This window comes from Dermacentor andersoni, chromosome 9, assembly GCF_023375885.2.
Source record: "Dermacentor andersoni chromosome 9, qqDerAnde1_hic_scaffold, whole genome shotgun sequence".
Taxonomy (NCBI): domain Eukaryota; kingdom Metazoa; phylum Arthropoda; class Arachnida; order Ixodida; family Ixodidae; genus Dermacentor; species Dermacentor andersoni.
In genome coordinates, this window is record NC_092822.1 from 20,518,821 (window position 1) to 20,535,676 (window position 16,856).

The 16,856-nt window shown below is 45.1% G+C and overlaps 1 protein-coding gene across 1 annotated transcript in view; it reads right to left on the reverse strand.

Annotated features, from left to right (window-relative positions):
• The window catches only part of Cc2d2a (Coiled-coil and C2 domain containing 2A), a 36,304-nt gene that overhangs the window by 18,951 nt on the left and 497 nt on the right, over nt 1–16,856 (reverse strand). Inside the window, exons 2-16 of the mRNA XM_055068766.2 lie at nt 16,375–16,466; nt 15,386–15,541; nt 14,240–14,402; nt 13,210–13,333; nt 12,714–12,768; nt 10,122–10,214; nt 9,974–10,058; nt 8,413–8,566; nt 7,123–7,258; nt 6,609–6,708; nt 5,862–6,035; nt 3,841–3,936; nt 3,266–3,357; nt 2,282–2,481; nt 983–1,124 (exon numbers count right to left, since the gene is read on the reverse strand). Coding sequence (XP_054924741.1) covers nt 983–1,124; nt 2,282–2,481; nt 3,266–3,357; nt 3,841–3,936; nt 5,862–6,035; nt 6,609–6,708; nt 7,123–7,258; nt 8,413–8,566; nt 9,974–10,058; nt 10,122–10,214; nt 12,714–12,768; nt 13,210–13,333; nt 14,240–14,402; nt 15,386–15,541; nt 16,375–16,466 — 1,862 coding nt within the window. The remainder of the gene's footprint in view (nt 1–982; nt 1,125–2,281; nt 2,482–3,265; nt 3,358–3,840; nt 3,937–5,861; nt 6,036–6,608; nt 6,709–7,122; nt 7,259–8,412; nt 8,567–9,973; nt 10,059–10,121; nt 10,215–12,713; nt 12,769–13,209; nt 13,334–14,239; nt 14,403–15,385; nt 15,542–16,374; nt 16,467–16,856) is intronic.

The window sequence follows — 16,856 nt, forward strand, 5'->3', positions numbered from 1 at the left end:
GTAGTTACATGCTTATGTATTTATGTGTTTGGCTGTGTATTTATTTGTGTTTCCGTTTTTATTTATTTTAAGTGTATATGTATTTATATGTGTTGATTTATCAGTTTATTTATCTATTTATAAGTGTTTTAGTGTATATGTATTCATTTATGTGTTTATGTATTTATGTATCTATGTGCTTATTGGTATTTATGTATTGATTAATGTATTTATGTATTTATGTAGTTATTTATGTGTTTGTGTATTTAAGTGTTTATGTATTTAATATGCGTTTATGGGTTTATTTGTGTTTATGCATTTATTGTGTTTATGTATTTATATGTTTATGTATTTTAAATTTATTTGTGTTTATGCGTTTATGTGCTTATGTATTTATTAATGTGTTTGTGCATTTATTTATTTGTGTGCCTGTATTTATTTATGTGTTTAAGTGTATATGCATTTATTTATGAGTTTATGTAGTCATATGTGACCGGGGTTGTGGGAGAAGTATGGGAGAGGCCTTTGCCCTGCAGTGGGCGTAACCAGGCTGATGATGATGATGATGATGTAGTTATATGTTTATGTATTTATTAGTGTTCGTGTATTTATCTTTGTTTGTGTATTTATTTGTGTTTCAGTGTTTATTTATTTTAAGTGTATATGTATTTTATGTGTTTATTTGTGCTTATGTATTTATTTGTGTCTATGTGCTTACTTGTGTTTATGTATTGCCATATGTGTTTGTATAGTTATGTATTTATTATGCGTTTATTGGTCTATTTGTGTTTATGATGTTATTGTATTTATGAATTTATTTATGTGTTTATGTATTATGTATTTATTTATGTGTTTATGTATTTATTAATGTGTTTATGTATTTATTGATGTGTTTATGTATTTATTAATGTGTTTGTGTATTTATTTATGTGTTTCTGTGTTTATTTATGTGTTTAAGAGTATCTGCATTTATTTGTGTGTTTGTCGAACGTGGAGAACTCACGTGATTGGAAGCCGCAGTTCCTGGTTCCATGTGGGATGCGGTCCATCGGCGACAAAAGTTCGCGCCGTGCGTTGCTGGAACATCACCTCGACGAAAGGGCGCACCTGGTACTCCACCACGTCGTCCAAGATGCCCGCATAGGCTGCGCAGTCGGCGGTGTCAGCCCTTCGGGCACCTTGCTGCGGGAACTGACTGTGGCAGCCTTACGACTTTCATACAAGAACCCTAATGGAGAATACTAAGCCAAGGTGAATTTCGTATACAGGGCATTTCTTCTTTTCTTTTCTTTTTAGACTATACAGAATGTTTATAAAACGACTACGAGAGCAGTGAACGTGACGTTTTTACAGCGAGATTGCTAGGCGAGCCGGACATACTTTGCGACTAACAGCGCAAGTTTGATAGGGCTAATTAACAAGAAACTGTGAAGTTTTCATTAGAAACTTGGGGGAAGTTGTTTATATGGCAAATTTATAAGCATATATTCCTGCATCCTATATTATATTTATTTTGAATCTTAAGAAACGCGCGTAATCTAATATCTTAACGTCACATTTCAACGCACAACACAGGCAATATCGAAACCATGCGTTATCCCGTCAGACGGAAAAGCGCGTCACGTTACTCCACGTCGTGGCAGACGGCATGCTTTGCATGACAATCATCTGCTACGCCGTGCCACATCGGTATTTGTCGAGGCATGGTCATCTCTCAAACTTCACCACGCACTTGGTGAGTTTTGAGTAGGTGGTGGTAGTGTGCAGAATTTTTGTTTCGCTTTTCTTCACCATACGGTGAGGTTGAAGCTGAGGAGGAAGAGATGGTGGCTTGTTTGATTGATCGATTACCCGAGCAATTTGACGGACCGATTGATTGATTGATTGATTGATTGATTGATTGATTGATTGATTGATTGATTGATTGATTGATTGATTGATTGATTGATTGATTGATTGATTGATTGATTGATTGATTGATTGATTGATTGATTGATTGATTGATTGATTGATTGATTGATTGATTACGACGACCAGACGGATACGGCAAACCAGTTTCGGGCGTTTCGAACTGCACGGTGTCACAGCAAACGTTTGAGGCCTTGCACGAGTAAAGACGGCAGTTAAAGTAGTGCAGCGGCCCCTAGTCCAGGCGTCCACCTGCTTTCCTTCTCATTTTTCTCCCCTACATAGAGTACCAGGCCACAGGCGAAACTCCTCCGGCCCGCATTTCTGCTTTTTTTTTCTTTTTCACGTCAAAAAAAAAAAAATACTGTTCCCTCTCTGCCTTCCACGAACTCACCGGTTGCCCTCGGCACCCTGTGCAAGGAGGAGGCGTCGGGGTCCCTCCGCACGGGAACGTTGGACGCCCTGAGGACGGTGACCAGGATCTCGGCGTCGGCGGCAGCCGCGCTCTGACCCGTCACACGACGGCGCTCTCGGCGGCTCGGACGCAGGGGACGCCGCCGCTTGGCCAGCTTCAGGAGGCCGAAGCCCAGGGAACTGTAATTTGTCACAACCTTAATTTAATAACACTAATATTTCATTTATTTCGGTTCGCAGAATATGCACACTACAAACCGACGAAGGTTAGGCTGCAGAAACTTTGCTACGCCCGACGAAGACCCAGCCTCCCGCTGGTAATTCAAACGCACGTGACCGACAGGAGAACTCGTCTTCGATCACCGCGCCCTGACGATAAGCTTCCCTCATCGAAACGTTGGCTCCAGCGACGTGCCTTGTTCAACCACTATTGATCAAGATTTCCTTGTAGTAATTTTGTTTTGTAGGAAACTCCACGGCCGGAATCGGCGATGGCACGTCAGCGTGTTATGCACCAGCCTACTGCAGCACAAAAGCCTCTACCAACGAATATCCGGTTACGCCCGTCTCACCTCAGTTGACATGCATCCCATGGCTGCATCTTTCCAGATTTCATCGCCCTACTCAGTTATCTGAAGTCTACGACTTCCTTTCCTTCGAGCCCGTTCTTTTACTCTGAGATACATATACCGATTATCTGCCCTGCACCTTACGTTACCTGCCTAACTACCCCTCTTTTTCTTAACATCGACTAGAAAAAAAGTTACACGCGTTTGCTCTCTAAGCCATGCGGTCGTATTGTCTCTGAACGTCCCGCCCCTCATTCTTCCCTCCTTCGTTACCCGCATACGTGTTGGGGGCTTCTAAATGTCGCCAATTCTGAGAGAAAAAATATAAAGAAAATAAAGTAAAAATCTGTACGTTTACAAATGCAACGGACGAGCGGGGAACTTCGACAGCTCACCCAATGAACGGCATTTTCTCTTCGATCACAACGTCTTCCAAAACCCTGTGCGCCTGCGACTCGTACACTTGTCTCAAGACCTGCTCTCGCATCTGCGCAAGGGTAAAAAAAGAAAGGAAAAAGGAAGGATTTCAGTTTTTGTTAAAAGTTCCAGGACCACCACACGCGTGAGTTTCACCTTGGACAAGCCTGCTCTGATTTCCACGTAAGCCGCAAAGTGCACTATACGCGGTGTTAATTTACACACTTTTTCACTTTTGACGGTGTAAATTATTTTACAGTGTGGAGATGAGCAAGTGGCACAATGCTTAAGTGTGCTTAGACAACTACTAGAGGCGCTCCTGCGGGAATGTTTCTTTTTAATTGCTGCGAAGTATAAATAACAATGTAAGGCACTTACTTCGATGCCGCATAGGCCGCAAAGCAATCGCGTCAAAATTGAGCCGCGCTGCATGCGATGACCGGCACTGAAGCTGCTTCTTGGCGCTGAATAGACGGGCAATGCCACGCAGTTCCACGTTGGCTAATCTGAAGCTACAAGTGCGCAACCGTACTAAAGCACGGGGGAGACTCGCCTCCTTGATGGCGTGCGACATCCGTGCCTGCCGAGCTTCGATTGGATCGTGGTGGCCTGAGAGGCTTTCCTTGCGGGTTTCCCTCGCGTAGATTCTCTGCGAGAAACAAAACGAAAACAAAAATAAGAACGTGACACCAAACACTTGAGGTCAAGCAAATATTAACTGATTGTTTTTTTTAAAGACTACATGCAGGTTATTTACAAAAAAGAAAAAGTTCGAGTTTTCTTTGCCAACCTCCCTGCTATTTTGTCTGCGTCGTCGGCCTTTGGTTTCTCGTCTGACAGGCACGCAAGTGACACTCGACGACGTAGTGCCAGCGAGCCCACCTCTACTCGGCGAAGTCGAAGGGTAAATCACAAAATAAAACATGTACATATGATGTCGGCTTCTAGGTAGGTCTACAGCACGCAGACCCTTTAATGAAATTTCGCGTTATAGTTACCGGCATCCTTGATTTTACTAAAATTTTCCCATATTCGCGCTACCCACTTCCTGAGCCTTTGGATACGTGCCACGGGTATGCGATGTTGCTTGCCCAATCCTCCCGAATTGGTGTGTTCCACTGTGACAGAGTAGATATAGAAGGATTACATGTGCTTAATGTGTTTTGGTTCTTGACCCATTGGCCGCAATGGTTATCTGCCAGTATGACAAAAGCGCTATAGAAACCTATATCGTGTTTAGGGTATGTGTCGCACTTTGTGCTTGCACACACGCACTCGATTCGTCCGCTCGGCAACAGTGTCTCCCAGTCTGCATTCACCTGAATCGGTGTTTTCATTTAGCCGTAGCTCGTGAACGGTGTAGTGCGTAATCATAAACATTGGATTAGTTTACACATTGCGCATAGGATGAAAATAAGGATAATTCTACGCGTCGCACTTAGTTACATAAAATGAAGTTGAGTGCTTCACTAAACTTCACTTAGATTCCAACACGTCCGTTAGATCTGCACAATTTTGCTTATATCAGCTATCAGCGTAACTTAAATTTCTCTCTCTAACCCTGCATGCCCAACGTACCCCACACATACTACGCTATTTGTATACTTCGATATTTTGATAAGTAAAGGAAACTTAACGCATAGCTTATACGGTAGCACCTTTGACGCGCTGCAACGAGTTTACATTTGTGGATAGTTCCCCAAACCAATTACTAATAAATTACTGCACATAATTCAAATAACATTTCATTTGTCTTTCAGTTATTTATTGCGCAAATACACACCCGTGAGCGAGACTATACAGACCACAGATCTCGCCGAAAACAACTGAATTAATTCGTAATTCAGACGCACAAAGTGAAATCGATGAATGTACTGGAGCCAAACCTAGAGCAGTTCTAAATTTTAAGTTACATTCATAGGCGTAGAGGTAAATGGGCTTTATCGCGGTGTGATTGGTGCCTATATAAGAGACACTCGAGTTGTGCGAGTAAATGTTGTTGGTCGAACCGAGGACTCCGCCCGTCTTTGCTGCGAACTGCGGACGAGACACACCAAGCGATACCCAGTGTGTCGACGGGAAAGCCATATAATCTTGCCCGCTTGGCGAAAGACAAGCGAGCGCTAGTCCGAAAGCTCTTTATGCGTTCTGCCCGTGCGCACTTCCGACCTTCCATCCTACACGCCCGAGCCACCTTAGAGTTTGTGCACGAGAACTGAAAGCTGGGCGAACTTGGGCTAATTCGTGATTGGCCTGACAGCGCGAGGAAGACGAAGCCAGAAGAAAAAGGACGACAGGTCAAGCGCTAACTTCGAACTAACGGTTACCAACTTACGTTGGTGTGCACTACACTAAAAATACTTTTTTTCTCTTTTGTTTCTTTTCGAATAACAATCATGCTTGCTCGTCCATCCTCTTAGTATCTTCTTGTGGTTCAGTGATTTGTGCTTTAAATCAACAATGGGAATGTCGAGCGCATTATTTTGAAGCCGTCAACTTTACAGGCGAGCGGCATTGTCCTCCGTACCCTCCGACTCCCTTGGCGCATGCGCAACAGGCCAACAGCCCCCTCACCTCCATGAGCGAGACGGTGTATTCGTTGGTCATGAGCGGCACCATGGCGAAGTCTCGGAACTCCGCGACGCCCGAGTTCCGCAGCAGAAGCAGCGAGAACCGCGGGTTTCTCTCCAGCTCGGCCTTGTCGCAGAACTCCAGGCCGCCGCTGGCTCCGTCTCTCGCTGGAAGCATCTAGCGCGGCGAGAGGGACGGGATATTGGTAAGAGAAAGAGGTAAAGGGTAAACGAGATCGACGATGAGGTGAGAACAGGTGAAGAACATCGCGAGGAACGTAGCTATCCATACCATAAAGTCCAGACCTGTAATGCTCAAATAAATCGTGCGTGGCAAGGGCGGCCTCAATACTAGACTTACAGTTCCCGCCAAGAGGACTGTGACACCTTATGACGTCCTTCTAGACAGCCTACGCAGTTAGCAGGCACTTTTCTTTGAAGTTCAGAGAATGTCTATACACAGCCTGTAGACTCATGAGCCCACACTTTTTGTCGATTAATTGACCGATTGCTAAACATTACACTTATTTTACACGTATGTACATACATACATGCGTACACACACACACACACACACACACACACACACACACACACACACACACACACACACACACACACACACATGCTCTTCTAAGATTTCCCATCCCCTCTCTGCCTCTACTACGTGACCGGCTTCCCACACTTCACACCATACACTTTTTTCCATTTTGACACTCTTAATGCTAATGCATTAAAAAGCACGGCTTACCCCGCTGCCATGCGGCTCCTGCGCGAGTGCTCTCAGTTTGGACCGGTTGAGAATGGTGCCGAGCCTTCCTTTCCCGGCCCTCCTTTGGGTGACGCGAGCTCTGCATTGGTGGTAGCAACAAACGAGACAAAAGAAAACTGATTGCTCTTCGCATGATCATCATCAGCAGTAGCCTTTTTTTTATGTTCACACTGCAGGACGAAGGCCTCTCCCTGCGATCTCCACTTTCATCTGTCTTGCGCTAGCCAATTCCAACTTGCGCCTACAAATTTCTTAATTTCATCACCCCACCTAATTTCCCGCCGTCTTCGACCACGCTTCCCTTCCCCCTCGGCACCTATTCTGCAACTCTAATGGTCCACCGGTTGTCGACCCTGCTCATTCCATGGCCTGTCCGTCCCTATATTTCTTTTCTCTTAACGTCAACTATACATTACAACACTGTGACCGGACACCGCAACTGAAATGACTTGCGACAACAATTTGGTCCAACAGGTCCCTCTCGCACACGCACCGAGCGTTCAAGGCGGTGCCGGTGCGGATGACGACGTTCCGGCCAGCGGCGCTGTCCGCCCACGCCAGGCTGCAGGTGAGCTCACCGTTGAGGCTGAGCCAGAGGGAACCTCCTCGACCCACATCGAGGCGGACGCCTTGGGGAAGCAAGGGAGGAGAGGGTAAAGCGCGGGAGAGGTTAGCGAGAAATGAGTCTGGTTACCACTGCCCTGAAAGGAGGAGGGAAACGGTAGAGGGCGCGATCTCGTTCTCCCTCTCCTCTCAACATTACCTCGTTAGGGCAACGCGATAACTCGGTGAAGCCGACGAGAACAGACTAGGCTTCTTACATTTCATGCTGAAGTTATGCCGCGAGGCAACCATGGCGAACTAAAAAAAGCAAAAGAACAAGAACGAGACATGGACGGAGGATGCGAGACACCTTGTCTTGCATTACTCCCCCAATGGGTCAAGCCGTCCTCTCGGGTGACAGTATAAATCGTGTTGTCGTTTTAGTTCTAAAAAAATTGAATTATGGGGTTTCACGTGCCAAAACCACTTTCTGATTATGAAGCACGCCGTAGTGGAGGACTCCGGAAATTTCGACCACCTTGGGTTCTTAGACGTGCACCTAAATCTAATTACACGGTGTTTTTGTATTTCGCCCCCATCGAAATGCGGCCACCGTTCCTTTTAGTTCTAATTGCGTTCGAATTTACACACCTGCCTTTCTGCAACAAGACAACGCAGTTTTAGGATTGCCCGTAAACATACTACAGTTTACGGAATCGTAAACGTGTTACAGTTTAGGGAATACCGGAAAGATAAATGCGTGAAGGTTAAAATTATGACGATGACTACGACCATCAACATTGAAACGCGCCAGTGCCAGATGCAACCAAGCTTGTTCTTTTTAGACTTTCTGGCGATATAATTCTTTAAACAGTTCATTCGCTAACTGGCTACATTGTTCAGAATGCGAAGTTAGGTTCACAACGTTTTCTCTTCTTTTGCGCCACCTACCAGCATTCCCTTACTAGTCTTAAGTGTATATTCACTCATCTAATCCCTACAGTCCCTAAAACCTAACGCCTCAAGCAAGTCAACTACTTCCACAATGATCGTTGGATAAGTACTCCGATATTCTTGATACTCTGATAACTCGGAGCAGAAGATGTTGATCAAAACAATCTCTCCATGGCCCCGTTTCATAAAGGAGCTCTAAGGATAAAGCTTCCTCTTATGTAACGGCCACGGGGTAACAGCGCGAGGGTAGCAACTGCGACCGAGCGAAAGACCATGCGACACCGACCACAGCCGACGCCAGCGTGCGACGAGGACACGGTCTTCTCGCTGGCAAAGTCCACGGCTGCGAGGTGCGCGTTCGCCGTGGTCTGTTCGGCTTCCGGAATCGGTACGGGCACGTCCGCCAGCTTCTGGGACAGCACGCCCCTCGTCTCGTAAACCTGGCAAGTGGATGCATCGGGTGCGGGGAAAGGAAGAACGACACAAACCTTAACCGCAACTGTAAGTACGCCATCTTTTCCCGTGGACATGCTTGCCGCAGCAATTTAATTGTTTGATCTTGCAAGAGAGAACTATCGGGGAAACGCGAGATGCTCGATTTTCAGCAACAACCGTATGAAGCCGTTAAACTTTTTCTTTAATAAACTATAGAAGCGATTATAGATAGAGGTTACGTTTCCGATAAATTTGATGTTATTAAGCGAAACTGAAAAAATGAGACGGGGAGACAACTTTTGCCACCGGGTGGGAGTCGAACCCAGGACTTCAGCGTGACGCGTACGCTATTCTGCAAATGGAACTACGACGACGGGTCGCCCAGATTCGCCTCTCGTTCACTTTCTTTGGTACCCTTGTATGAATGGGTCTATTTATAATCTAGTCTTGGGAGTGTTAACCAGTGCCACTCGAAGCCATGGCGGCGGACGCGGAGCATCATTTAAGCCACAGAGGTCTCGTTGCACGGGCTCTTAAGAGTACTAAGACTGTGAAAGTTAGTGCCGATCTAAGAGAAGCTTTAGCTCGAGGGCTCCTATCTAAATACATGGGGAATGAGAAATCGTGTTTCTCGGCAACCAGTTAACAAAATTTGATGAGATTTGTTGAATTTAAAAACAAAAGTTTGACTCTAGTGACTGTTGGTCAGGAAATCTTTATTTATGTCATCAATGTTTAATAAAAATTGTCAAAAATAGCACATTTTCAGAAAACGAAACTATGAAGTTTACAACGTTGTAACTCATCAATGAAAAATGTAATAATTCTGTGAATTGCACCTAACAGTACATCTAAAGCGGACAAAATTGATATATTATACGTGGCTCTCAGATAAACCACCAATATGTAAGTTCAACTCTTGCAAAACCTTAGTAAACAATGTAACAAATTAATGTAAGAGAAAAATTTATAAATCAAATTAGTACGCTTTGGATGCTCTAAGGGATGCAGTCTACAGACTTGCGATATATGTTCCTAGTGCACAGCTACGGATTTGTAAACTTCGTTCTATTTCTTTTTCGAACTTATGAATTAAAAAAACTCCTTTTAAAATATTCAGGGCTCAAGTTGAAATTTCGCTCCCAACAGTCACTATAATTTAACCTTTCCTCTCAAATGCAACAAATTTCATTAAAATTGGCCTAGTGGTTGACTCATAAGGGTTTCCGCGTTTTACATGTATTTCAATAGGCGGCATTGCAGTTGATCCCGAGTTAAAGCTTCCTCTTAAGGCAGCCCTATAACTATTACTACGATTTAATAAAAAATAAAAATATACATTTATTATTCGCTGTGCTTCCCTACGCATGTGTGCGTTCCACAGAAGAAAATAGTGGTGTGCGACGTCTCACCTCAAGGCTGATTGTCCTCGGGAACTGAAGGATTCGCAACGCAAATATCTGACCCCAAACCACCGTGAACTCTTCGCCGAGTGGTCTGAAATGCATTGCATCGATTGAATCACGTTTCTCTTACGCGCAGTACGGTGACGCAACGCACCTCGTGTCCGTCTTGCAGACCTCCTTCTCGTTGAACATGATTCTGATATGAACGCTGGTTTTCGCAACGTCTTGTCTCCTCTGCTGTTCTTCGCTGCCAAAAACAAAAACAACACAAAAAATGGATAGAGCCAACGATGAGCTATTGGGAGAGAGAGAGAGAAAAACTTTATTGATGCTATCAAGGGGTTTAGCGGTGAGCCGTCTTGCGCTTGCTGCCTGGCTCTTCAGCACGGGTGTGCCCCTATTCCAGGGCTCCACTGAGCCTGGCCACTTCGCACGCGTGCTGCACCATTGCCCTTTGGGCGGTGAGCTCGCTGCTGGTGAGCAGGCCCTCCCATTGCTCCGCACTCGGGTTTTTATGTTTATGGAATGTGTAGTTATGCTTACATTCCCATGTTATGTGGTAAAGAGTTGGTATTTCTCCGCACCATGGGCAGGAGTTTCTGTATTGTGTCGGGTACATTTTACTTAGTATGTGTAGATTATAGAAAGTTCCGGTTTGTAGCCTTCTCCAGTCGGCTGCTTCCTGTTGTGTAAGTAGTGTGTGTGGCGGAGGATATTTGATTCTCTGCCCTCTATAGTAGTTTAATATTTCCGCACACGTCGGCTCCACCGTTGTAGGGTTCTCGAGAGGCTCTATCTGTCCAGCTCGGTATGTGATCTCGCGAACTAGACTGTCTGCTCTCACGTTCCCTTCTATCCCGGTATGGGCCGGTATCCAGAAAAGTTTGAAGCGAGATCGTGAGTCTTGTGAGACGTACGTGTCTTCGAAACGCCGCTAAAACTAAGTTTAGCCACGAAGTCGGACTATCCATATCCGAACGCGTGAAATTGGAGTACAGCCCAGTTATGGTTAGATTACTGGTTTGATTATGGCGGCATGCGGAGGCGCTCCAAACGCGTTTTGTTGTAACTGCAGTTCCTTCATCGCTTCAGCTCCTGCTTACCTCCTTGTTATCCCGGCAAGTTCGCTGGATGTCCGCACAAATTAACTGCAAGGCGTACGTATTCCGGTTAGTTGTAAAGCTCCATTGTCTGCTACTTCTTCCCGTTTTGTCCAATGTGTTGTTTTTCCTGCTCAAGCCCTCATAAGATTACGCTTGCCGCGGTTGTTGTTCTCACATTTCAGTCATAATCGACACAAAAATGGGCTGTGAACAAGGCTGTATAATCTCAAATATGGATGGCTTGTTTACCTTCTGAGTTAAGACAACAAATTGCGCCTTCAACAGTGCTAGTTTATGTCGAGACTTGCATCTTTACATCTTTCAACACTATGTGATTATCTGCAGTAGTCAACAGTTTATGCCAATTCAAAGCATAGCAACAGCGCTATAGCGCCAGCTTTTTTTTTTCAGTTTGGTAGCTTCTGCACCATGGCCTACGGCCCCTTCTCTAATTTCCTGCACAACGCCGAGCTTTAAGGAAGAAAATGCGAACGTTCACGTCAGCAATTTCTTTCCCGGACAACGCGACAACATGCTGTCATTGGGACCAGACTTGCATTATATGTATGCGCGCAATTTAGTTCTACTTATTTATTTCAATAGCTCCAACGCCAGCGGACGCTACGGAAAGCAGTGGTAAGATAAAAATAGTGGTGAACAATAAATGCAGAAGGAAACAATTACAAAACACAAAACAGGTAAGGGTTGCCAAATAAATGAAAGCTTGTTAATAGCTGATTAAAACGTAAATGCAGAACTTCTTGTAATATATCTTTATCTTTATTGATTCCTTCATTTCATTTGAAAGGAACATCATCAGACCAAGAACAGATATCAAAAGATCAAAATATTAGAAGATCAAAAATGAATAACCAGATCATGAATAAATGCTCTTTAAATCCAGAAAAATTCACACTTAACACGAAAACTTCGCTTCCAGAGTGTAATACGAGAAAGAGAGAGAGAGAGAAAATAGTCACGCACGCGAAAGTAGCAATAAATGCACGAAGGAAACCTTATACGTGTACTTCAAAAAGAAAACTTTGCTAATGAAGCAAATTCAATTCTCGTCTTGGGAAGGGAACCCGGCACTACTGCCTTTCCAATGCAGTCGATCTACTAACTGAGCCTACTAACGCTTTCCATGGTAACTTCGCATTGCTGTCGGGTGGATGACGCTTTGCCACTCATGAAACTTCATGCACTTTGCGAACTGCCGCAAAACAAGCCTGTTTTCAGTGTGCGATGGTATCAAACCTCTGTAGTTGGTCAGACATACCGGGATTTATGCGCAGTGCAACGCAGGCACAAGGCAAATATATTGAAGGAACGACACATGCAAAACTCTCAAAGTAAAGCGCTTTGTGAGTGAGTTGTTCCTATGCTCTTGTGTCCTCGTCAAGGTTTGCGCTACACTTGGTCCTAATCAAGTTTACAATTCGACCTAAAACAATTTTGAGGGGAGTAATCGTTAATTGGAGATGCAGCAAAACTTGCGAAAGTTCTTGTTGAAACCGTCGTTTACTGAAATTATGGGCTGACTTCCTCGCCATGATGTTTCGAACATTTACTGGAGGGATGTACTATATTACAATACCTTGCAAAGTGTCTAGTCACTACAGGAAAGGGTGCGTGCAACCTACCTGGGGCACTGGTGAGCCGGTGTGGTTTTGCCTCGGGTCAGGTATGCCACGCACTCTAACCACGTCACGCCCCATACCAAACAAAAAAAAAACGAAGGAAAGAAAGAACAGAAATGAAAGTGAGTAATATCATTTCCCGTCCAACATATCAGAGGCATTAATGCGAGATACGATAGCTAGGAGCATAATTTAACGAAACTACAGTGAGTAAACAACTTTCTGGGAGCTATGTGTAATGCGAAGCTCCTTGTTCGTACACTTCGTCATCAAGCTCCTCCAAATAAAAAAAAGTGGAATTCGCCATTAAAACTAATGCAGCAGCTGTCGCTGGCAGCACGAAAACGCGCCGGTCCACGATTAAACTTCACTCCGCCAGCACCCGCGAGAGTAACTCACGATCAAGAATTCGCCGTGCAGTTCAAGCCTTCAACAAAGTGAAGCACTTGTTCATTCCCACCGGGCGTCGCCGCTCAATGGGCGGACAGCTCAGACGTACCTGTCGCCTCTCTTTGCTTCTCGACCCTCTGACGAACGATTTGGGCGATTTCGGATTCGACGACGTCCGCCGGAGGGTCCGGCTTGTCCGCTTCCAATTCCTCGCCGTCGACACCTTCCCTCTGCTGCGAGTGTGTCGAGGGGGGGCGAATGTATACATAAAGGGCGATACGCACGTGCGAAGGAAAAAGCGACCGATCACTTGCACGTCTATTCAATACCGAAAAAGAAAACGCGTCCAACAAGTTTTCAGAAAGTTAACACAAGTTTCCAACAGATTCTATCAGGTTCCAACAGCCATAGGGGCCATCTTAGAGACGCGTTGTCCGATGGTCAACGGATCGGATGGTTTTGACCGCGGAGGAAGGAAACAAGAGGAGAGAGCATACCGCAACGCAACTGAAACCGAAATCTGTTGGGCCAGTGGTGGCCCAACACGTGACTGCACGTCAAAGTGCGCGGTTTGTTTTAGTGTTCCCGCTCTGCAGCCAGAGCCACGGCAGGGAAGCTGAACAAGAGTGCACCGAATAAAAACTACTGGCATAGCTACTGAGAGCCAAACGTCTCAGGAAATCGCACTTCTTGCTCCGTGATCTCGACGCAAGAGGTCACGTGTTGGGCCACCACTGTGGCTTCACGGAGCGTTCGCTTGCCAAGGCTGGCTACGTGGCGTAATGCTCCCTTCTATATCTTTCCTTCCTCCTTGGTTTTGACGCACGTGCGCTTCCCATATTTAGGTAGATGTGAAGCCCCATGTGCTCACCACTCGCACATCACGTTGGAAGCACTCTAGATATGTGCGTGTGGTGCATCTAAGGGGAAAAGATTTTTAGCTAAGAACTCGCAAGCAAGAAGTGGGAAGCACGCAAACACGCGCTTCCGACCTACACGTAAAGCGGGAAAGCACGAGTGCTTTAAACCCGTTTGATCTGTATATAGCACGTCGCACAACGTGTCGGGTTGGTAATACGGCTGCAGGCTGTCACAATCACCCTTTTACCACAATTTGTGTCACCGACTTCCGCCCCTACCTTGAGGCGTTTCTCTTGATGCCAGAGGTGCAGCTTCTTTTCATATTCCATCCACTGTAGTTGTTGGAGCAACTTCCTTAGTTCGACCTCTTCGGAAAGCAGTTCCTCCTCGGTTGGTGCCTCCTGAGATGGTATATATTCCGCCTCTCTGTCGCCGTGCTTTCTAAGACAGCAGGAAAAAATAAATGCGCTGAAGCAGCAGTAGCGGTCAACAATATCAAATGTCATCCTCCGGTATCATTGTTATGGACAAAAAGATATTGACGCCAAAAAAGAAAATGACAATTGCAAGAAGTACAAAGCAACAATGTAATCGAAAAGCATTACGATATGTTTATTTTCTCTTTCGAAAAGCGGACTCACGAAGTAACCTGACCTAAGCAGCTAGCTGACTAATATTCTTAATTAATAATTATACGAGTGGTTCTCAAAGCACGTTGCATAACAACTTCAGCAAGTATAGATGCGAAGTCTTAGTTTGGAGAACAGCGTCCGCTGTAACCTAACACCTGATGGCGGTTCCTTGCGATTAGCTTATTACAGTCTTTATAAATAATGCCTTCATTTAGAACAACAAACAATCCTATAAAAATAGTTACGCTTGTTAACTTTTCATTAATATTGATGATGAGGATGATTTATTGGCATCCCCTTTGAAACAACGCGGTGACCAACAGTCCGGTTATTCGCGGCTCAATACAAACTCCACCTGTCAGTGACAAATGTAAATACACGGATATAACCTTTCCTGTTATTTAAAAAAATATATCCCATGTCTTTCGATGTTTTTCTGTGCATATTTGCGAATATCGCATATCTTGCTATGGTGTATACATTTCAAATTACTAAATATTTATGTCTGTTATTTTTTGATCAACTTGTAAGCTTGCGACATTAATACGGGGTCTCACTAGCATTTATTCTTCCTCTTTCTATTCCCCTTTCCCCCACCCCCAGTGTACGGTAGCAAACCGGATGCTGTGCTGGTTGACCTCCCTGCCTTTCCTACCCTTGCTTTCTCTCTCTCTCTCACTAGCATCTCCAGTGGGCCCGCTCATTATCTGCACAGTTGGGTTTATATACCTCCATTGCAATGCTTCAGGCGGTAGCCACGGACGGCGTTAACTAAGTTTGAGCTAGCGTTACCTGCGAAACTTCAAATTCACAGCGGTGCTGGTGTAGCCCTGCGTCCTCCGAAGCTGCTCCATGTCTTCCCAGACACGCCTCATTTTGTCCACGACTGCTTTCAAGGAGTCCAACTGAGCGTCCGCTTTCTCACGTTGTTCTCTGGACCAAACAAAAAAAAACGAAAAAAAAGCGAGTCACAGTGAACTTTTCTCGCTAGCAATTCATGTGCATAGGCGAAATTTCGCCTGCAGACAGGCACAGGTTTATACATTCAGTCTGTGTGCGACAGCTGTTTAAAACACGTTTACTTTCATAGGCGAATAGTGACGTTTTTTTGATAGTCTGCGCTGTTGTCCTCGCCCTTTACTGGAGTCGCAATGGGCAGTAATCGCTAGCGATACAGTTCCTCGGCGATGCATTATGAGTGGCTTATTTGTGCTTCGGTGGCAGTGCCTTGGCTGCAAGAATGCGTTACGCGGATTCTCCTCGAATTAACTCAGTCTAGCAAATAACAATGCGGCCAGCGCTTTGATAAGTCGACTGCCGCAGACCGAGCTAAACGAAAATAAATGCGGAGAGCGACTAATTTCATTCGCAATAATCTATGCCAGATTCACGGGAAACGTGCTCGATAATTATGGTACTAAATGAGGTAGTAACGTTTCAAACAATTCAGCTGAGTTGGCGACGTGTTTTCCTCGAAGGAACTCCTTGCCGGCACTATTTTCTACAGAAACAAACAACAGTGTGCAGTGCGACTGACTGGAGCGGCAGCTTGTTTGGATAGGCAGTACGTTCGTTAATGATAGTGCATCGCCCACTGCAAAGATCAGGTCATTGGCGATCCACTCGTAAAAGCCGAAAAAAAAAGGTGAGCGCACAGATACTAACCAGCACATTGCTGTGTCTCGCGACATCTCACTAGCTCCTACTTCTCTGCGACATTACTCTCAGTCCCACCACCGTTATAGAAGGCTTTATGGAACGTGGGAAGAAAAAAATCTTACATTACGTCCAAAATTTTACGCCTTATTTGGGAAAAGTCTTTTTCGCTGGCTTCCTCGTTGAGCTTGTCCAAGTCCTCCCGGAGCGAATTCATCTGAAACAACAAGAGCGAAAAAATATTATACTTAAATAGTGACTCTAGGCCTGTTTCGGAAAGGAAGTTAGGGGAAAGTGAGATCGGGTTAACATGGCTCACTATCGAATCTTCACATGCGAAGCTCCACGGTGAGTTAGTTAACGTTAACCCCCCATGCATGGCTGGACCCAGTCCTCGAAGGACGTCACAGCCTTAGCCAGCTACTTGCGCAATGTCCTCTGTCCTGGTGACGGTTTTTTCACGCGCTCCATAGTCTGGATAGAATTACGTCAAGAAGAAAAGAATTCGGCACGACATAACTGAGCGATGAACTCCGGAATAACCTTGGCCACCAATGTTCGTTAAGTTTAACTGACATATCAGCACACAGGTGCGCTTTTTTTTCTT